General features: G+C 41.0%; 1 protein-coding gene across 3 annotated transcripts; it reads right to left on the bottom strand.

Moving 5' to 3' along the window:
• Positions 1-1,029: 1,029 nt before the first annotated feature.
• ttc7b (tetratricopeptide repeat domain 7B) lies at positions 1,030-22,342 on the bottom strand. 3 transcript variants are annotated; one of them, XM_041060615.1, is made up of 22 exons: positions 22,179-22,342; positions 20,339-20,493; positions 19,926-20,001; positions 19,657-19,749; positions 18,872-19,035; positions 17,337-17,458; positions 16,342-16,420; positions 15,727-15,902; positions 15,495-15,558; positions 15,242-15,379; positions 14,830-15,018; positions 14,565-14,682; positions 14,050-14,107; positions 13,323-13,395; positions 12,985-13,145; positions 12,739-12,855; positions 12,250-12,347; positions 11,353-11,646; positions 6,013-6,153; positions 4,414-4,616; positions 3,717-3,790; positions 1,030-3,472 (listed from the first exon to the last, which is right to left on the bottom strand). In XM_041060615.1, exons 1-22 carry the CDS (start codon positions 22,297-22,299, stop codon positions 3,325-3,327), a joined length of 2,862 nt encoding a protein of 953 aa, XP_040916549.1. In that variant the 5' UTR covers positions 22,300-22,342; the 3' UTR covers positions 1,030-3,324. The 3 variants fall into 3 exon arrangements, with proteins under 3 accessions (XP_040916549.1, XP_040916551.1, XP_040916550.1); XM_041060617.1 differs by lacking the exon at positions 11,353-11,646 and adding an exon at positions 8,865-8,915; XM_041060616.1 differs by lacking the exon at positions 11,353-11,646.
• Positions 22,343-22,549: the final 207 nt, after the last annotated feature.

Here is a 22,549-nt window from a genome sequence, read left to right as displayed (position 1 = left end):
GCTGTGCTCATGTAAGTAAGCAACATGCACATGTAGTCTCAGTTACTGATCATCTTTACAATATAAAATCTTACCTTTGTGATCATGATCATATCTCAGGGTCTGTACTCTGGAAGAAACACTGATGTGGTCAGTCGTCATCATTTTTTGGTCATCAAAGAACCTAAAATAATTTATGAACTGTAACATCGTCAGTGAAAAAACAAGCCAATCAATCAATGGGCAAAATGTGGCTGTAAAGTAGATCACGTCAACTTTATGTACAACATTAGGTCGAATAATATTCAATAGTCATGATATAATGATAAAATAAAAATAAAATACAATAATTTCATAGCTCTGACCCAGAATCAGGGTGGTTACATGAAAGTATTTCAAAAGCAACATCTACTAATCTGAATGCTGTTGAAACAAAGCACCTGCATGGAAGGTTTCCATGCCCTTTGACCTCCACTCCTCACCAAATGAACTCTTAGTGGTGTTTCGTTTACATGAACGTGTGGTAAAAAGAGGCATAGTACAACTACTGCTACCAAATAAACTAAATAAATGACTTGATATGAATAGCTTAACTGTTAGTGATACGTGATAGTCCGGCAGGTACCTCAGTAGTGGGGGTGTGTGTGGCGTGTGTGAGACTCAGCTGTGGCTTCCTGACACTCCAGAACAAACCCTGTCGGCGCTGTATTGCCCTGTTAAAAGACACACAAAGGAGGACACACCTTTCTGCTGACAGACACAGACCTGAGAAAGTAACACACACTGCTTACCCCCGAGGTCACAGCCAGGGGGAATGCCACTCACTCACACACTCACACTCACACACACACACACACACTCACGCAGCCATCTGTGTTTGTACTACATTTGTGGGGACCCCTCATTGACATAATGCATTTCCTAACTTACCCTAACCTTAACCAGCACAAATGAATGACTAACTCAAATCCTAAGTCTTAAACAGCCATTTAAAATTGTGGGGTCCAGCATTTTGGTTCAAATTATAGAAGAAGAGGGTGAGAGAACCACTTTTTTTTAACCACTTTTATTGTCTTTGTCATTATTATCATCCTAATTTCAGTCATTCATTTACAGCACGGAAGACTCACTGACAGAGCTCATACCAACAAACTGCATCAGTTCATCCCCTCATTCCTCCAACAGCATCTCAGTAACATCACTGACCAGAAAATAGAATTATAATTTACTTTCTAAAATAATAACAATAATATTACACTTGGAACAATCAAATATACAACAATAACTCTTTGTATTTATAATCAAAAAAAAAAAAAAACTATATTCATCTGGTTGTATCTAACATGGCTGTGCCAGAGCACAAAGACAACAGAATCGCTGTGGTTGCATTTACACACAACAGAAAATGTGATTTCTGACGTGTAGTCCGTTTCTCCTATCGATAATTACAAATTAAAATACTAAAATATTAGCACTCCAGTTTTCAGCTTGTTTATATGAAACTTAACTGGTTAACTTATCTGTAACATCATCAAGTTTACTGAGTTTCTGTAGGTGATACTCTTATGTTCTCAGCTATTGTGACTACAGCTGCTCATGCTAAGTCAGGTTTGCCAAACAGGTTGCAAGCATTAAAAAGAGAACATTTATTACTATGGAAATGGAATTTATTTTACAGCTATAGCTAACAGGTTTATTTGCCCTCCTGCTGTGTTAGATAGCAGGACTGATACCACTCTCATGTCTGTGGGCTTAATGGGATGATCACACTAGCACTGGTTAGTTTAGCATAGCTTTGTGTGAAGATAAAAAATCCACCTAACAGCATCTCTAAAGTTCAATAGTTCAAATATTTTTTCACTTTTTTCCTTTTTCAAACAGCCAACAGTGAAGAGGCAGACAGGAAAAACGAGGTAAGAGCAACATGACACGAAACACAGACTCACAATCTGTATGTTGTTGTTTTTAAAGGTCTCCATACGGATTCAAAAAAGATATAAGGTATTAATGAGAGAGCTGTAGAGACGCTAACAGGTGCATTTTGTTACCTTTGGACTGAGCTAAGATAGCTGTTCCCCCCTGTTTCTGGTCTCTATGCTAAGCTAAGCTAACAACTACTACAAGCTACTCTAGCTTCATATTTACTGTACAGCCACACGAGTGGTATCGATCCTCTCATCTTACTCTCTCAGCCAGAAAGCAAAAAAATGTATCTGTTCCTTTAATTTTAATGATTCCCATGGGAAATCTGAATGATACTGTACATAACAGGAGAATGTGTGAAACCACAGAATGTCAAAACACAGTTAAACCAATTAACATATAAAGGCTATACACATTACATGTGCTTCAGTTTACAACCACATAAAAAGGCAGCCATTTCTTGAACATTTGCTGTTAAAACCTGATCTCCTGTGTGTGTGTAAATGCAGCCTGTGTTTTGGCAGTTAGACTCTACTGATTGATTGATTGATTCTTCAGTCATCTGTTTGTCATGTCTGTCCATGCTCCAGTAGATTCTCAAACGTCTGGCTGTCCTGAGCTAGCCATACAGTAACTGTTCTCTCCGTATGAACAGCAACAGGTGAACATACATACGTGTGTGTGTGTGTGTTGGAGTGAATGAGATTATCAGTGATATTTGGCTTATAAAGGAAACACTAATAAAACTGTTTACCTGCCTATGATCCATTTTTGTCCAATCTGCTACCCTCAGTATGTAATAGGAAAATTAAAGTGTATGTGTGTGTCTGTGTGTGTGTGTTTTGGTACTTAATAACATGTAAACAAAATGTAAACTCTTAGGCTTCTGAATGCTAGCAATGCCGGAGTAATGACTCAAAATGAATCTTATTTACATCTTTGAACGGGACAAAACGACAAACACACACAGCATACTACAAGTCACACAACCGGACACAAATATGCACAGGCATCATGTTGGCACACATACACAGACATGGGTGTACATGCACAGACACAAACAGGCACACAAAAAGTGCAGACTGACATAAACAAGCAATGTATCAGCACACAGACTTATGCTCACACACACACACACACACGCACAGTCAAGGGTCACACCCACAGCAAGGCATTGTGGGAAGAGTGAGTGGGAAAGGGGAGGCGTGTATGGATGTTTATGTGTATTATTTGCATTTCTATATTGTGTGTGTGTGTGTGTGTGTAGCTGAGGGTATGGCAGTAAAACCTTGTGGAGGTGTGTGTAAGTCACATGCAGGCATGCTGTGTGTGTATGGTGTGCGTGCTGCTTGCAGGTCCATCATTTGTGCCACTGCGGGACAGTAGTGAGGCTATAAGTGTGTGTGTGTGTCTATGTCTGTCTCATAGTGCTCTGGGTATGATGGTGAAGGGCAGAATGGGGCTGCTGGCCTCCAGCTCCAAAGCGGTGAGGAAACACTCAGTGGCAGCTGCAGCGTTTCCCTGAGCCTGCAACACCTCACCCAGACTATTCCACACATCATGAGCCGTACTGAGGAGAGGAGAGGAGAGGAGAGGAGAGGAGAGGAGAGGAGAGGAGAGGAGAGGAGAGGATAGGGAGAGAGGGAGGTGGGGACAGAAAAGAAGGGATCGAGGAGATGGAAAAAGAGGAAAGGAAAGATGAAAGAAGAAGAAATGAAAAGGAAAAAATATATGTAGTTACTGCCTTAAAAAATAGCAATCATTTGCATTACACTGGCAAACACACACCCACCCACACACACACACACACCTACCTGTTCACCTGCACAGCATCCCTCAGGACTTTTTCAGACAGACTGTAGCGCTGCAGCTGGTGGAGAATCAGACCCTGCAAAGTGTTGGAGACACAAAGCGGAAAATGAAGAAACAGTAGCAGAACATTAAGAGGCTAATATGCTTCTACTGAATGTTATACACTATGATTCGGTTTAAGGTCACACAGATCATACTGATGTGGATGATTCCTGTTTGAATTCAGAGACATTCATTATTCTCCACTGTAAGAAGGAAACACCTGTGACCATGTCTACTGCTGCTCACCTCTCTCATTCAGCTATTCAGAGATATTACATTCTTTTTCCGTGTAAATGTACATGATCCTTAAGAGTCTGCACTAACTGTGTGTCCAGCTCATGGGAAAGAAGGAAAGATGGATTAAGTGGTTTTTATTCTCATGTCTTCATTATTATAAATTTACAGGTTATGTTGGAGATTTATGAGTTTTGTTGTGGACATGAAGATCTGAAAGTCTGATTGTGAAAATCTGTTTTGGGAGTCTAGATCTGGCTCATGTGAACCTGTGGTGCCTTGTGACCACCCGGCAGGCTGGACATTAACTGTGTGCACAACAGTTATTCATATATCAGAATAATCTGATATAAAACTGATGTGACACATAATATAAAGTTCAGGTGCGAGTCTGAGTGTGTGTGTGCCTGTTTTGTGTCTTACCAGTCTCTGCATGGTCTTGACATGCGTCGGGTTGATGGACAGAGCCTCCTCGTACCAGCGTTTTGCCTCATCTATGTTGCCCCTCAGCTCAGCTATCTGCCCCCTCATGTACAGCACATTATGGGATGTGGGGAAGAGGTTGGCAGCTTCCTGTGTGCACGCCGAGGCCTCTGCAGGCTTTGACATGCTGATGTAGACCTCAGCTATCAGAGAAACACGGACAGAGAGGAAGATTGCAAACAGGGGTGTCAAACTCTGAGATGAGATAAACAAACTAAACCAGTGCAGGAAGCTTCACTTTGTTTTATTTAAAGCTGCAGTGGTTTCAGACATCTCAATCTTTATCGATGTAGCTGTCTTAACTGACAGCTTGATTTGATTACTGTGAGACAATGGTAAATAAAACTGACACCCTCTGTCTCATAAAATTAAGACTGTATTTCACATAAATCCTGATGTGGCACGACATGCTGCCCAAATACTGTCCCCAGTGACATTTTTCAACCTCAGACTGAACTGAACAGTAGTACAATAATGTATTTAACAGTGGTCTAGACATTTTCAGTAATAAGTAAAGTAAGTTGAATGGTTTGAGCCACAGACAGAGAAGAAAATAATAAATGGTGAAAATTTTTTAAACTGCAAAAGGAAGCAGCAGAAAATGAAAGAGACACAACACAATTTCAAACTCAAACAGCATCAAGAAGAAAAACATTTTCAGGATCAAGGTCATCTAATGCATAGAGTGTATTACTGTGATGAAGACAGAATGATACAAACACAGAATGATACAGACGGAGGAAATGAGTTTGAACTGTCTGCTCGTCTGTGCTGCAATTGGTTGATTATATTAGCTGTGTCGCCAGGCTGGAAATGACCACCTCTGACAGGAAGCAGCTGGAGAGATAAACAGGAGCACAAACAACCTCTGTCCGTGTGTGTGTGTGTGTGTGTGTGTGTGTGTGTGTGTGTGCTGCCTGCTTCTGTTTGTATACACTCTGCTGATGTTTGTCTCTGCTGCTGATGCAGAAATGATCCTCAGGGCTCCAGTGAATTCTGAGGGACATTTTATTGGGTGTGATTACAGAGACTGTCAAACTGCTGTTAAACACAATCCTGCAAGCTAATGCCAGTACACTCACTGTTTACAATACTGCAAGCTAAACCTTTCATATGAGTGTGGAATAGGAAGGTATCCATTCACTCTAAATATGAAAAACACTTTCTTCTGATTAAATGGACTGAAAATCTAACTTTACCTCCTTGACTGATTTGTCCACAAACATGTTTTATGAGACACTGTCAGGTTCAGAGGGACCAGATGCTACATGGATACCCACAGGATGTTAACAGGTGAGCTTTACTCAGTAACCATGTAACAACCACCAGATAAAAGTAAACGGATTAGAGACCTGGTAACAAGGAAATGTTAAAACACTGAAAATCTTTAAGGACATGTTAATCCAGGAAACTTTAGAATAAAAGATTTTACAATGTGTGACTATGGTCAGAGAGGAACCACAATCGATATCCCGTTTAGTCTCGCTCTCTCTGTAAACCCTGTTTAAAACCTTGTACTGTGAATGTTAAAGAGCATACCTGCATGCAGCCAGATCTGAGCCAGGGTCATCCAGGGGTGGAGGGGTCCATGTTTGGGGGCGCTGCTCTGCAGGGAGGAGGCTACCTCAGACAGAGCCTGCTCCACACGACTGGCTGCTATGGAAGTAGCGTGCACCGAACCTGGAGGGACAGAATCCATTACCAACCATCATACGCGCCATTTCCTCAGTTTACTGACTTACCACTACAGCAGCATTAGGCGGTCACGTGCCACAATGCAGGGTTTTAATCAAACACAACATCAGATTTCACAGATTCCCACAGCTTCAGAGAGAAAATAGGAACTTATCAGCGAAATCTGGAGTGTTTGGTTGCAGTAAAAAGCTCAAGACTCTGGCCCCACATTGGCACACAGTTTTGTGTTCCTGCACTGAAGCCTCGAATCAGTTCACACCATTCCACACGCTGCAACACACAGTGTTATGGCCCTGGATTAACCAGGTTAAAGTGAATTAATTTCTGCACTGCCATGCATGAACACTGCATCACTCTGCACTCTGCCGATTAGTAGTTAAAAGAAGTGTCTCTGTGATATTATGTCTCTACATCAGATTATTACAGGGATGCAAAATGGCCTCTGTATTGGACTGCAAATTTAAAAAAAATGCAGATCTGTGAAAGCAAAACATGACGTCTGGGTTGGAAACTCCCGAAATGTTTTCCATAGATATATCCTTTTATATCCTTCAAATGGTACATGCTGCATATACCTGGATATCTCATAGACCACAGGAACCACCCCTGCAGAATAAAGTGTGGTCCAAGCAGCCATGTTTGCCTTAAATTTGGATATATATGATACTTCCATCAGATATTTAGTGTCAGTGTGGTTAGTCGTATTTTCCAATGTGAAGAGTGTTTAAACCACACACATTGGTAAGAGAGAAGTGGGACATTTCAGAAATACCTTTCAAGCCTTTAGGGGTCGAGTGCTGGACACTCGACAGACAGGATTTTTGAGTTTCAGCATAGGCTGAAAAATCACAAAGTCACCTGTTTCTCCATTCACTGCACTGATATGGAGTTTTGTGTTAAGGGAGAGAAACTACTCATGTAAAAGATGACTGAAATAAAAATAAAAAATAGAATATTTCAACATTAAAGCTCTGTGTGTATGTGTGTGTGTATCAAGAGAGGACACGTGTGCTGCTGATTTAGGCAAATGTCAGAAAGATGTCTTTCTCCCACACAAATATATTTAAAGTTGAGTAACCTGAGTTGAAGGGCAGACTGTAAGAAGCAATGCATTAGGTGCCATCATGCAGCAGCCCTGCTTAGTACAGAACATTTAAAGACTTGTGCTGAAGCAGTATAACGCGCATTGTTCCCTAAATTAACCTCATATTGATGAAACTCCAAACACTTTTTTGTGCAAAGTGAAACTATTAGTCAGTTTATCCAAAGGTTAAAGAAAACTCACCGCTAATAACGCTTTTCATCAGTGTCTCCATTTATCTGCCTCGTACATCCACCGCTTTTAATTTCCTGAATACAATATTCCTATCGTGCTCGGTGATGTCTATATCTCATAGAGACAGTAAGGTGCGTGACCTTGACAGTGAATGAAAAAAAAAGTGCTATTCAGTCAGTGATTAGTTGGTCAAACAGCTGAAGGAGGAGGCAGAGAGGTGGTACCGTGTATTCTCTTATGGATTGCTTTCACTTATGCCATTTTGAGTCCCTAATATTTAATATAAAGTAAATCCATCAGCTGCATATGTGTAGAAGAAAACAAAAAGTTTAAAATAACAAAACACAGCTGACAAAATCCTTATGCATTAGAAACATTGTCACACGTTTGCTAACAGATTACTGAGGAAGCTTCCTGAGGTGACTTGTGAACTTGAGATGTTCACAATTCACCCGGCAACAGTTGCAGTTTAAAGCTGCTCACTGAATTAAAGGAATACACTGACTTACAGGAAAGATGCAACGAGCCAACGCACCGTAAGCTGGTCATGTTAATTTCCCCTCTGTGTTTCCAGTGTAATGCACATTCTCACAGCTGTGAGATGATGAACAGGTACTTTGACGCTCAGTGTATGCACAGCGTGTTCAGGTGTGAGTATAAACTGCAGTAAACAAATTCAATTTCGGTAATAGATGCACAGAGCTAAAAACGATGTAAGCATTTGTTTCTCAATCAAAATATAAACATCATATCTCGTCAGAGATTTTTCCTCTGGACCATTTCATCCTCATCTCATCATCTATTACCTCGTTCCAACTTTTCACAATAGCCTGTTCGATATCAATCCAAGTTAATTACGACGCTTTTATAAAATTACAGCAAACAATCGACATTATTAGTAACCTCTGGTTCATGCCAGCAGCACTGTTAGTATTATTTGTCTATTACAGCCACATTTCACAGATGATTACAGCAACAATCAGGAGGCTGCTTCTTATCCTCCTTTCTGCTGTCGCTCTGTGAGCGTTTGCTTTCTCCTCAACATCAGACGCTACATGTTCATCTGCCTTTTACAAGGCAAACATCACCCTCTTCGTGTGCTGTGCTGTGAGGAAACCAAAAGATTTCCACCCAAACACAAAGCTGCTTCCTGAATTCATTCACATGACAGATCCCCTGAAGTCACTGTATTCCTTTAATAGACTGTAGCAGCAACATAATGAAGGTCTGTGTAATTCTCCTGGAAAGTGGCAGCAGACATCAAGTTAAAGCAGAGGATATATGTAGATATGTTCTTTGCACAGGTATCGTACATATATCTGAACCTCATCGGGAAAATGGAGGGTCGACAGGGAGCGAAGGATGGACAGAACAATGGCTGGAGAAAGGAAGGTCAGATGGAGGTTAGATGGCTACTTACAAACAGAAAACATGGAGGAAAAACCAAGAGTGTTAGCGTCCTGAAGGCCGCCTTGAAAAAACGGAGGGGTGGGAAAAAAAACAGAAAGACGACTGTTAATGATTGAGAAGAGAGGAAGAGACAGAGAAGAAATATCCAAATCATAATGAGAGAAGAAGAACGCTGATTCCAAAGGGGAAGATTGTAGAGAACAGCGAGGAGATTTTTATTCTTCACAGTAGCTTTTTAGAAAAGATTAAAAGATGCAAACTGCCTCCACTTTTTTTTTTGTCTCTTTTCTGCCAACTGAATCTGTTCAAGTACATGACCTCCAGGGCTGTGACAACTTATTTCCACAGAAAACAATGTTTAATTGTAATTTTCAGTAATGTAATCGATTAATTAATGGATTTATATTCACGATTTTAAATAAGATAACTGTGCTCAGGCTCACTGAGGAAAATCATGCTCTAGAGCAGAATTCTACTTTGATTTTTATGCAGCTATAATGATTTAAATAAATAACAACCATCATTATTTTCCAGTACAAACATCATTAGTAGAAGGAGGAGAGACAACATAAGGTTGGAACTGGGAAACAAGACAAATGAATGTTGGCTGAAATGAAAAATCCTCAGAGAGAAAGATAGACAAATGAGCGGGAAAAAGCAGATAGATGTGCAGAGACAGTAAAGCTGTAATCGATGAAAAAATATTTTTTTGTAAAATCAAAAAAAGAACATAACTGATCTCTAAATCCAAGCTGCATCAACTGTGAGCGCGTGGTGTTTGAACCCGTGTGTGTTTCACCCGAGACCTCGAGTAAGTCACAAAAATGCTAAGCTAAGCTCCATCAAAGGCTGAACTGTACTCACACCCAAAGCTTCTGTACACACACACATAAACATGCACAGCTTTACTGCAGGTCTGAGGACTATGTGTGAATACGAAGCACATCCAATACTCCAGGGTTAGTCACTTTAGTTTGAAACTCGTTGGCCATGCTAACGTCACCGTTTATCTTGTCTGCAACCTCAGTGAGGTCACATGTTCAATACGCTCTGTGATTGGTCATGACAGGAGCACACTGAGTTTTTGGGCCATCAGCTTGTTGGTCATCTGATTAGTTTACTGATGAGAAAAATCCCAAAGCGATCAATATATCCCCCCAGCAGATTGGTCATGCTAGTGCTCCATGCTAAAACTGTGATGAGATTAAATGTTGTCTATGAGTTAGAAAATGAGAACTGGCAACTCCAGAAAATTATTCATACGTGACTAAGTCTGACAGTTAAAGTCTGTGCTGGACTTCTGTGGTAGTACTCAAGAATCCTGGACATCTTACTTGATCTTACTTGAATTCCAATTTTTACAACAAACAATTTGTCTCAGGCTTATTAGATAAGTCTAGTAATGCTCTATATTACTATGTAAAAAATCTCCAACAAATATAATTTTCATTCCCGCAAGACACACTAACAGATTTGTTTTGGTTTTTTCATGAGACAATAACAAAATGAAAGAATAGACGGTCTCATCCTTTAAAAACACAGGGCTCTGACTCGTTCAAGTCACGTGCTGAGGTAATGAACTTCCACTTGCGAGACAATCGGCTTAGACACGTGTAGTAATCTCACATGATTATCTGCTTCGTTCACAACATAGACCTAAATGCAGGCAGAGGCTGTGACACTAGTTACCGGCCGTGTTACTAGTTACCAGCCGTGTTACCAGTGAAGTGATAAGATAGTTGGTTTTACATCCATTTACATTAACTGGCAAGTGCCAAGCACAAGAATATACAGTCAGAGCAACTAAGCAAATTATCCACCAAAAATCTGAAATGTTTAATTGGACCCATTTACAGAGGACTTCAGCCTGATCTGGGAAAAGGGACTGAAGACTCAGCTTGGTAACTCACTGCACCACAGCAAGGTACCAATATTTCCATAGGCAATGAAAGTGCCAGACAAGGGAAAACTGTACAGTGTACTGATAAAAAAAAATCACTGCACAGCAGATGATGCTTCCTACTTAGTGAAATAATGAAGTTTGGGGAAAGTTCAGTAGGGAAGGTCTCTTCTCTCACCTTCTGCTTGTCTCTTTATAGGATAATGTTGGTTCTATCACCATCACCAGCATCTAGACTCTGGTGGATCTATCTCCCCTCTTCATATGGGCCTATGCTTAATGAAGATCAATGGAGTCTAATCACCAAAACATTCTCTATTTCTTTTTCTTTTCTTGACAATAACTGTTTATCAATGCTATAATTTGTTCATTTTTCAGTTTCTGAATTTTGACCCTATAGTGGACAGCTGTTCTTCTACTTTGGATTTTGCTTGTGAGCTAAACCACATACAGATTAACACAGAGCAGCAGAGCAAAAACAAGCTGGGAATGAACTCATTCATGTGAAAATGAACCAATGAGCCAATCTCCCAAAAACACTTTTTCAGGTCACTCTCCACACCATGCTACAGGGCGAGTGGACATGAAGGCAGATTACAGTTGGAGGAGAGCTGGCGGAGAGTGACGTGGTTGCAAAAGGAGTGAGTCCTGGTCTTGGTGGGGGCAGGAGGAAGAGGAGGAAGAGAAGGAAGAGAAGGAAGAGGAGGAAGAGGAGGAAGGGAGGATGGGTTTTTGGGTGGTGGGAGAGGAGGAGGCTGGAGGATGAAGACGGGGGAGGAAGGGGAGGAAGGGAAGGAAGGGAAGAACAGCGGGGACGAGAGGGTGGAAATGGTGGACGGGGAAATGGGGGAGAAGGTTTCAGAACCAGAGTGAGAAGAGGAAGAACCTGAGGCTAAAACAAAGGAAATAAAAACAGCAATAAATGAAGTGAATCAAGGAATAATGAAAGGAAAGAAACATACAGTATGTCTAAATATGACCAGAAACAATATTTCTAAAATGTTCTCATATTGCAACGTTTATAACTTTTGCGACAACTAGTTTCATAATTCTAGATAAAGCAGCAACTTATCACACAGAACAAAAAAAAAACAAAGAATAAAACCAAATAGAAAAAAAATATTGATGCCAAAACAATGGTGTACTGAAATCTGAGTAAAGAGGAGTGGGCAAGAATTTTCTGAGGACATTTATCTCTGACATCTGTAGCTATGAATTAGAACGGATCAATATAAAAAAAGAAAGAGGAGGCCATACCTCACTCTAGATTTCGTTTGCGTAATTAAATAATCCTGACAACAGTCGATTTTCCTAGTACAAAAAGGTATTAGGGTCACCATTAGATAAGAGGAATTAATCGTGTGTGTGTGTGTGTGCATGTGTGTGAATCTTTGTTTACTGAGAGACACTGAGCACAACTGGATTTGTTTCACTGAGGAGATACTGAGGGCTCCTAAGGAGGAAGGAAAAACGGTGTGTATGCGTGTGTGCGTACCGGTCTCAGGGTCACTGAAGTCAGGCAGCGTCATGGCGTTGAGCTGTCGTCTGTCTGCGATGGCTCTGTCCAACAGACTGCTGCCACGCCCTGAATCACTGCCACAAACACGCACCCATGGGCACAGACACACACACAGACAGACAAAAAAAAGTGAGAGTGAGCTCCACTGTTTTTGCATTGCCTGAGCTGCTAAGCAAACACGGTGTCTCTGAAACAAACACACAGTAAAATCGTTTAGTTTCTCAGGCTCCTTTTGTTTTCTTAGTTGGTGTCTGTAAGAACACAGAGTATAGGCTTTGATGTGGTCCAACAGGAGCTGGCTGCAGCAACCAGTAATACTATATATTACAGCAAGTGTTTACTAAGTGGAGAATTATCCAGTAAATGACCGGTTTAACTGTGTCTGACTGAGCTAATTGACAAAACCAATGTAAGCCTGCTTGTGTGTGTGTGCGTGTGCGTGCGTACGTGTGTGTGTGTGCGTACCTGGGGTTGGTAAGGTTGTAAAAGCTCTTCCAGATTTGCAGCATGTGTTTACAGGTGAGCAGAGCTTCCTCTGGTCCTCTACACATTGACTCCAATTTGACCTTGGTATACAGCAGACTGCAAGACACACAGCACACACTTAAACACTGTAATCTGAGGCTGAGTCGAGTGAAGCAGAAGTAAATACACATAGTGTGTGTGTGTGTGCTTTAAAGGAAGCATTGTGGTGTGGTGTGTGAATGTTACTTGAAGTTCTCCGGGTACTCGGACAGGGCCATCTCTATAATATTGAGGGCGTCGTGGTAGTGTTTCTGGGCAGAGAGCAGCAGGGCCAGTAGATGAAGGGAGTGGACATCATCCCCTTGAAGCTGCAACGCCTGTCGAACATAGCCTAGAGCCTCTGGGATCTACACACACACATATATACAGACTACAGGTTTTCACTACAGTTGGGATAAAAAGTACCATGTAAAGTGACAGATTTATAATTCCCTGATGTTCCCCCGATTTACTTACTGACATTCACCTCTAAAACTTCCACGTTCATAGTGATTTTATTGTGATATTACAACATGCTGTATTACCTGTCTGGACACAGCAAGCTGCAGTGCCAAGTAGAAGGCTGCTAGGTGGTCAGTGGGAGACAGACTCTGGGCTCTGCAAAGAGAGAGAAATGTTGTGTTCAGAAATGCTGAATAAAAAATTAAATAAGATTAAATAAAACTTTAAAGATCCCTGTGGGGGAATTGGGTCACTGCAGCAGCAAAATGCTAAAAGGGTAGCACAGGCCACAAAGTGTAAGAACATGTGAGAAGTCAAACCAGGAGACATTCAAACATTTAGACACAATTCATAACTACAATACCATATTAATAAGAAGAATTCATTAATAAAGAGCATGAGAGGACATCCTGCGGCAATGTGACAAGTAATGCAGAGTACGTAAATTAAGATAATTAAGACCTTTAATCATTTAGAGATTGTGCTGGTGTCAATGGTGTATGGTGTATGTGTGCATTACAGTCTTGCTCGGATACAACCATCACTCTCGGTTCATATCTATGGAGGGGGGTTGTCTAAGGACAGAAATTAGTGCTAAGTAATACACTTTGTGCACAGATGGCAATGGTACAAGCAAATACAAGGGTCAAATGAGACAGGGTAAAATTCAATAGTCTTAATGGGGTAGTGTCTTTAAACAAGTGCTCATTTTGTTCAACTGAAGAAAAGCAGTTGGTGCTGTAAAAAATAATTCTGAAGGAAATGTGGGTGTAAAACAGAAAACAGAGAGCAACATGGCTCAGTCCCAACCTCTGGAAGGCTCCCAAAGCTTTCCTCTGGTAGTCCTCCTGTGTGCTTCGCAAGGACGCTAAAGAGACGCAGAGACAGGGACAGGAAGAGGAAAACAATCGTTACATTATACAAGAACACATTACAGAGTTATCTGAAATTTGAGATACCACAGCATTTACTGGACTGGGGACTTAGTGTTTCCACACTGCAATATCATCTGAACCATACACAACAATGGATATATGCTTTGTCCTATGTAAAGACATGCATTTCTATTCAACCTGCTGTCCATGCTGTCTTCATTCACCAAGTTGGTGATATTTATGGAGGTGGGTTGTCTAAGGACAAATTTGGGTTTTAATTCTAATTCTTTCAAGATAAGACAAGATAAGACCCTAACCCTAACCCTAACCCAAAACAATGTGTCCCCATTTGGCAAGATTCTAATCCTTCCTAGTAGCTGATGTACGATAACACGCACACGCACACACACACACACACACACACACACACACACAAAAATCCATACTTACCATCAGTGGCTTTAAGACTGTAAACCAGCCCAATGGCCAAGTAGCCTTTGGCTCTGAACTCAGCAGCTTTCTCCCCCATGTCAATCACCATCTTTGCAAAGCACTCGCCCTCATCGAGCTGGATTGTTGGAGTAGAGAATGATGAAAAAAGGGAAGAGATTTGATGATAAAATCAGATGACGATAGAAAAAAGTCTCTAAAATCAGTCTCAGTTGCTGCAGCAGTTAGCCATTGTTTGAGTTCATGCCTGCAGCATGGTCCTTACCCAGTGCAGGGGTCCGATACACAGTTTGACAGCCAGCAGTGGGATGGTGGGGTCGTCGGGCTTCAGACGAATACACTCCTTAAGCACCTTAACGGCCCGAGCTGATTTGCCGGCTGCCATTAGTGACAAGGCGAGCTGGTACCACAGATGGAACTCCTCAAAGGCGAACTTCATGGCTCTCTCCAAACACTGGAGGCAATGGAAGTAGGACACATTTCACCTGTGTCATTAGGCTATCTGTTTCAACAGCTTCATCCTGTTATATTCAAGCATTTTAACACCACTCTAAAGCCAGTTAGATTTTAATAAGACATTGATGTGTTTATGAAAATAAATATGGGTGTGTGGGGCCTTTGACAGTTTTCACAATCACTGTGATGGTGACTATGCAGCCCACAGGGGCATTACTCACCTCTGACAGCATCTCATACTGCCCCCTCCTGCCCAGAGCTATAGTCAGCAGGTCATACACCACAGAGGCAGACTGTAGGCTGATGATACGATCGTTATTGTGTTCAGGAATCCTGCTCAGGACAGCGTCACGGTTGGCCTGAAACATACACAAAGATAGATATTAATCTGTGTGAAGATTCCCTAACCTTGTACTGGATTCACTGTTTTAGAGAGGAGTGTGTAATAATTTCCACTGGGTGTTTGTGTCTCACCATGGACTCGCTGATGAGCAGCAGCAGCAAAGCTTCTTCTGTATTCTCCTGAGGGCAAAACAGACTGAGAGAGAAATGTACCAAGAGAGTTGGAGAGATGGAGTTGGACAGGAAGAGAAAAGAAGAAGAGGAGAGAAAAATTACACTGGCAACAGATTTAATTTTAGAACCATGCTGGAGATCTTCCTCGATCCTCCAAGTTTAGCATCGACAAACACACATTATCACTTACTTCTCCCCTGAGTACACTCGTGGGTGTCGGCTTAGGCTGTAGTTCTTGCTGTGAGTGTGTCCTTGCCGCGTGGGATCGTCCAATGGCGACACTGTGGGCGGGTCTTCCAGAGGAGACCAGTAACTCTGTTCGCACATTCCTCTGAGCAAGATCTCTGCAAGCTGTCTGGCTATGGTCTACAGGCACACACACACATACACACTTGGCAAAGAAACTTTGGCACCAGCACAGCAGCAATCTGTTTACTTGGGGCTTACTTTACTTCTAATATAGTTAAGAACAGTTATATTAACGGTTTTACCACTGTACAGACTGTAATCTGTCTTCTGTCATCAAGTACTAAAAAAATTTTTTAGTTTTCTAAAAAACACTACTTGCTAGTGATGGGTTTGTATTTACACTGATAGAAAAGTTAACAGTCACTGTTACTAACAGAGAAATCAGAGTGCAACTTTATCTAACACATCCCAAAAAAAAAAAAAAGCGCATTTCGCTATTTCCCAAAATGTCTAGCTGTTCCTTTTAAGCCAAATGAGTAGTCTGGGGGAAGAGAGATGTAAACACTGTCTAATCTCTAACCACAACAGGAAGATATCCTTCCTACACATCCCTCACCATGCGCAGGTTCTGGGTGGTTCTGGTCTCAACAGCCCGAAGAATCTCCCGAAAGCGGCCCACACCTTGTGTCAGGTTGCTATGGTGATACAGAAGGGGACATAGGAAGTAAAACATTTGTCAGAACCTGAAGTATGTGAGGACTCAAGATATTTCAAAACAGACAGATGTGCATATGAACCAGTGGCTGGGTGAATATTTATTAGCATCAACAGATGTTTCTTTTCTGTTGCCAGTTTTCAAGATGACACAGCAAAAGCCTGTCTCAAGGTTACATTGTAAAGCCAAATAAACCACAACCCCAACATTAACATCCACATGTCTCAGAAGTTTGTTTATATTTTGTAAATATTTCATGCTCCACCAGACAATTTTGCATGTTAGCAGCTTCAAATGAGAGCAAGTTTTTTAAGGTTGTAATGCTCAGGAACGACGTGAGGTGATGTCAGTAAACTAGGTCTGCTTCTTCTTCTTCTTTGAATCTATTACTTGTTGTATGAGGAAGTGATATCAGAATTTAATCTGGATGGACATGGCACATCTACAGTGTCTACATCTTTTAGGTTCCTTTTTTCCCCCTCTCCAGACACCAGGGTGAGTCGGCTGCAAAAATGCAGAGCTGACGAGAAATATACAGATTTCACCTGGTCCACTGCAAAGCATTTTTTTTTTTTCTTTTAGAAGACATCAGCAGCTGCTACTGTGCTGCTGTAGCAACAGTGTGGGAACTACTTTCAGCTGCACTGTGTATGTTACTTAACCGTCTTCACACTTTTCTCCTTTCAACCACCTGTCAGCAGCTCTGTAACACAATCACAGCAAAGTGGGCGGAAAGTGCCCACAAAGTTCTAAACTAGAAAACAGTTCAAACTTTAAGAGCAGCTTAAATACAGTTAAAAAAAAGTTTTGTGGTTACAGACAATACAATTTTCTTTTCTCTCCATTACCTGCCTCTTATATCTATCTATCTACCACCTCCTGTCTCAGTCTCTTACCCGTTCTTGAAGTGGATGACGTGGGCTCTCTGCAGGCCTGTCTCCAGGAAGTAGCCCAGCTCCTGGTCTTGGGCTGTGGGGCCGGGTTTTGGGCTGCGGTTCTGAATCCCTGCTGACAACGCCTGCAGAAACACACATACAGGGGTGAAGAAATGAATCAAATGAATTAAGACAAAACATAGAGAAAGTTTTGCCTGAATCCTACTAACATAAATTGCACTGTTTGCAGAATGGTCTCACATCTGTCATGTGGTAACAACACAAAAGGTCGGTTGTCATGTTTGATAAACAGCTGCCAGTGGCAGACTGAAAAATAGGATTAACTAAAAATAATGAGCTGTGATGAGTCATCTGTGTAGCAGCTACACACTGTCTGACTGACAGTTTCTCAGTTTGACACAGCTCTGTTGTGAACTGTCAGCCTTCACATTAATCAACTTTCCTCTTACCTGTGTGTGTAAACGATAAATTCTCAGGGAAGACGGTGGCTTTGATAATCTTCATCACGTAAGATTTCAAAATTCAAATCGGCTCACTTACATTACTTCATTTATTCATGTAAAGAAAGTCATAAATAAGTTGCTGTTGCTGAAATATGGGTTCCTGCTAGGGGCTAAGCTTGAAACTAGACTAGACTAAACTATTTGCCAACAGATTAATAATTTAAGTCATTTTTCAAACAAAAATATTCCAAATTTTCTGGTTACAGCCTCTCAATCATGAGCATTTGCTGTTTTTTTGTAAAAAAAAAAAAAATATGATAGTAAATTGAATACCTTTGGGTTTTGGACTGCAAAAAACAGGCTTTAAAAGATTTAATCTTGGGCCTTAATAATTTGTCATGAGTATATTTAATTTGCTTCTGACATTTAATAAACCAAATTATTAACAATGGAGAAAACAATCAGAAGATTAGATGATAATGGAAATGACCTTATTACCATATTTTACTACTTACCCACCATATTTTAAATTCTTTGAAGCACCTCTTTACAATTTTAGAATTTAAATATGATTTTCTAAAATATTCCTGCAACTTGTGATGTTTCTGTCTCTCTGTACTTAGAGACTTTGACTGAGTCCATATTCCATTTTTTCATTATACCTTATATCACACCACCACTATCACACCTTCTGTTGAATGCAGCCATGAGTTTATGGAATATATCTCACATGATTATAAATATAATATTAATGTTGGGACTGTTTCATTTGTATCCTCCTGCCTTTTTATTGCAATTTACAGCTTCTTGCCAACTCAGTCTGTGTGTACCAAGAGACGATCTCCAAATAAAGAGGAAGAGATCTGTGTGCCAGTTGGCTGTCAAGAGCGGTACTGCATTAGTCAAACTTGCACACTGTCAGTACAATATTCATCACACACCCACAGCGACAGCACAACACTTGAGAGTCCAGGCGCTAACAAGATACTTGGTGAGCACTTGTGTGACACTGCAACAGATAGTTATTAAATGAGTAAGCCAACCTCACACCCTCAAACACACACACACACACACACACACACACACACAAACCTTCTCAGCCTCCTGCAGGTAGAGAAGAGCGATGTCTCCAGACTTTTCATAACAGGTGATGATTTCCTGCTCTCTCTCTGTGGTGCTCCTATTGGACGATGGAGACCCAGTGTTCTTATTGGACAGAGACGGAGAGGCAGCTGGGACCTTCTCTAGACACAGTCCTGAGGGGAGAGAAGGCGTCAGTGATCAGGGTGACAGGAAAAGAAACGCCTTGTGACAAAGGCTGTGAGTCAGTTGTCGGTGTCTGATATTCATTGTAGCCTATCAAAGCAACAGTACACACGATGTCATATTTCTGATGGAGTTGTTTGGTGTAGTTTTTGGAAACTGGGATGATCATCTTCTCTTACTAATGTTTTCAGGCCAATCTGCTTCGTGTGTCAAAATATAATACATATTATAATATCAGCAAATTTACAATGTATCAATCATAACAGGCTACAGTTACTTGACTTGAATTGGCCAAGTAAATTGGATTTTTGTTCACTGACATAATAAAGATTAGTGTGACAGTTAAAAAAGGAAAATGTCAACTGAATATACACTAGTAAGAGATGTGGGTTGTGTGTCTGTGTACATTTTTTCATATTACTCCACACATTATCCCACAGCTGTTGATCAGCTGTGACACTGTACTGCCACCGTGTGGAGGGGAGTGGTACTGAAGAGATTAAGGCCAATTGGACTGATAGCAGGTGAGGTGAGGTTAAGAAGGACACGAGACATAAAATGATGACTGGATGTATCTGTGTGTGTGTGTGTGTGTGTGTGAGTGTGTGTACCTTTAGTAGCATAGGCCTCTGCTATCATAGAAAGCCTATACACTGGAGCTCCCACCAGTTGCATGTCATCCAGGCTCACCCTGCTGTAGTGACCTGTCAATACATCAGTTATGTATTAATGAATGAACTGATTGATTTGGTACGCTGATATATTAGACATATAATCAACTGCAATTTTTCAATAAATAAAATTAAACAATATGACGTCCTTTAAAGTCTTCCTAATTAAAATATATTTGTATTGATTTGGTGGCATGTGTGTGGATTACCTAAAGCGTCTCTGTATTCTCCCTCCACATAGCAGAGTTTAGCCATCAGCAGGCTAGCTTCCTGGAGGTAGTCGGGCTGTAGATCAAAGAATGTAAATTTGTCTTTGTTAAAAAAAAAAAAAGAAAAAAAAAAGAAAGCCCCTACACTCACATGTCACATGCATCCATAATGTTCCAAGAAATGGGTATAGCTTTTTTTTTTCCAGAGAAAACATCAGAGACAGAAAATAATGTAAGTAATGAATAATGTAAACTTGGCTTGATTGCCCCCAAACAATCAAATCTAACTGCACATTACTTCAAAAGTGGCATCATACAAAATCAAAAATAAATAGATCATTTACAATGTGACAACACAGGCAAGTACCAAACTAAGTCATTCATTTGTCAGCCATCAGTCCATGAGTGGTTACCTTGAGGTTTCCTCTGTCCAGAGCAGCAGTGAGGTGTTTCCTGACCTCCACCAGTTTAGGTCGCGAGCCCCTGGGACTGGCCCCCTGTTTGATGGGATTCTCCTTCAGGTACGTCTGAAGCTTACATTCTCCCAGCAGCAGCTCTCCTAGGTCATCTACAGAGATTAATCCAAATAACATTGGCATAAAGAGCAACAATGGCATAGTACCTATTGGTACTCAATACTTATCTCTCCACCACTTCAACAGCCAACCAATCTTTAAATCTATCAGTCATTTTGAAGTCAATCGAAACTAAATATAAGTTAGTCTAGGTTTAGTGAATAAGGTACTGAGGTCAGTCTAAAATTCACTGACCCTAACCCTGACCCTATGCAGTCAGATTTATCTTTTGCAATTTAAGAACAATCCAGTGTCAGTCCACCTTAAGAGTTGTCTTCGTGGTCAGCTGATTGTCAGAAGTAAATCATATCGTATTTGCACACACACACAGAATTAATACAAAATTGTGTGTGTGTTTAGAGGTTCAAATGGTGAACTGACCCCTAATCCTGTTACTGAGCACTTTAAACTGATCCCAGTCAGGGACCAGAGCTAATAGCTCTCATATGCCAAAGTACAGTCATGCTGACATTCCACAGTGGCAGCATTTTTCATAAAAATTCAAATGAAATTTACTGCAATATTCACCACAATGATTCACGATATGCAATAATCACATCTCCAAGCACTTATCACCAAGATAATAGTCATGATGGTTGTTCTATTTGGTTTGGTTTTAAACCTTTCACTCACAGAACCCTTTTCTGGATTTGCCCCCTTGGCTGTGGTTATCCAGCTATCACTTCTTTTTTTACAGAAAAAGTCGGAGATCTCAACTTTAGGAATTTACCTTCCTGAACAGTCTCACAGTAACTGGCGTTTGTCTCCCGAGGCTTATTATTAATAACTACATTACACTGCTAAGCAAGAATCTTGCCAGGGACCTAATAGGAAATACATATAATATATACGCTATATATATATAAATACATACGCTAAAATATTATTTACCTCATTTACCACTCTGCATCATTAGCATGCAGTTTGACAGCTAGCACCTAGCTAGCCACATAGATACGTTAAGTAAAGCTAGCTGAGTAGCGAAACCACCATTTAAAAATCTGCCAGGTTTGAATGTGCTGTTGATTCTGCACACGTGAGAGCTTCCTGGATCAATTATGCCTCATATAACAAAAAACTGGATGCTTCTGCTAAAATCGGCAGTAATAAATTCAACAGAGACTGTTTTACTTCAGTTAAATATCAACTGCAAGACGTGTTAGTAGTCGCTAACATCCAGCTGGTTGTGCGGTGTGAAATGAACGGCAATGAGAAGGAGTGAAACAATTCTGTTATTTTACTTTTAAGGTCTTTGTTGGTGTGAGTCGCTAACTAGTAAAACGCCATTAGCCGGTCATACAACTGAAGCAAAGACAACAATAACCTAATGGCAGATTTCTGAATGGAGTTCTTGATGGTAGAGCTGAGCGATCCCGGGGACAGACCTGTCAGACCACAGGAACTAAACTGCTGGAGAGTAAGTTCCTCTTATGTTAAAAACCAAAGTAACAATCTTTCAGTGTGTACACACAAAACTACCCAAAAGTGGTAAAATCCCCAGTGGAAAGCACATGTCACGTTCTTGACCTTTGTTGGCTAATTGGCACTGAGCAGGGCACAGTGTTGGAAAAATCCCAGCATCGGCTGCAGCTGTCAGGAAGTACCGAGGACTCAGATCAGAGAGAAGGCCCTGTAGCCTGAATGAACGAACAGCTGGGGAACCCGCACATTTTCTTACCGTTTGATATTAGTTTAGCCGAGAGCTGTCGCACTAACTCCGGTATCTTGTCCCATTGGCCCTCTGAACGGCACCGCTCTATCTCCGTCTCCAGTCGTGAGCCAGACTTCCTCGCTGTCATCTTCGCGAGCGGGGTCGACCGGACCAAAACACAAGAGGCGATCCCTCTCGACTGTCAAGGTAACGTGTAGGAGACATACAGCTTCCGGTCACTCCTTTCGAAATAAAGCTTTAGTTACCAGCGGTTGAACATTTAATGGCAGCATTGCTTTGAAAAAAAAAATCAGTCATGGTTTAATTTTTTGTGTTAGATGACATAACTTACGGTGGAGTTAACTGATGTATTCCAGTGAGGAAAAAAAAAGAGAAAA

Source organism: Toxotes jaculatrix, chromosome 17 (genome assembly GCF_017976425.1).
Source record: "Toxotes jaculatrix isolate fToxJac2 chromosome 17, fToxJac2.pri, whole genome shotgun sequence".
NCBI lineage: Eukaryota > Metazoa > Chordata > Actinopteri > Toxotidae > Toxotes > Toxotes jaculatrix.
This window is presented reverse-complemented; position numbering and strand designations above follow the sequence as displayed.

Bases quoted from the DNA above. Each gene is read 5' to 3' on its own strand.
- ttc7b (XM_041060615.1), bottom strand. From the start codon at position 22,299: ATGACAGCGAGGAAGTCTGGCTCACGACTGGAGACGGAGATAGAGCGG. The intron at 11,647-12,249 runs GTACGCACACAC...CCTTTGTTTTAG, and splicing joins CTTCAGTGACCCTGAGACCG to CCTCAGGTTCTTCCTCTTCT. The intron at 3,473-3,716 runs GTAGGTGTGTGT...TCCTCTCCTCAG, and splicing joins GATGCTGTGCAGGTGAACAG to TACGGCTCATGATGTGTGGA.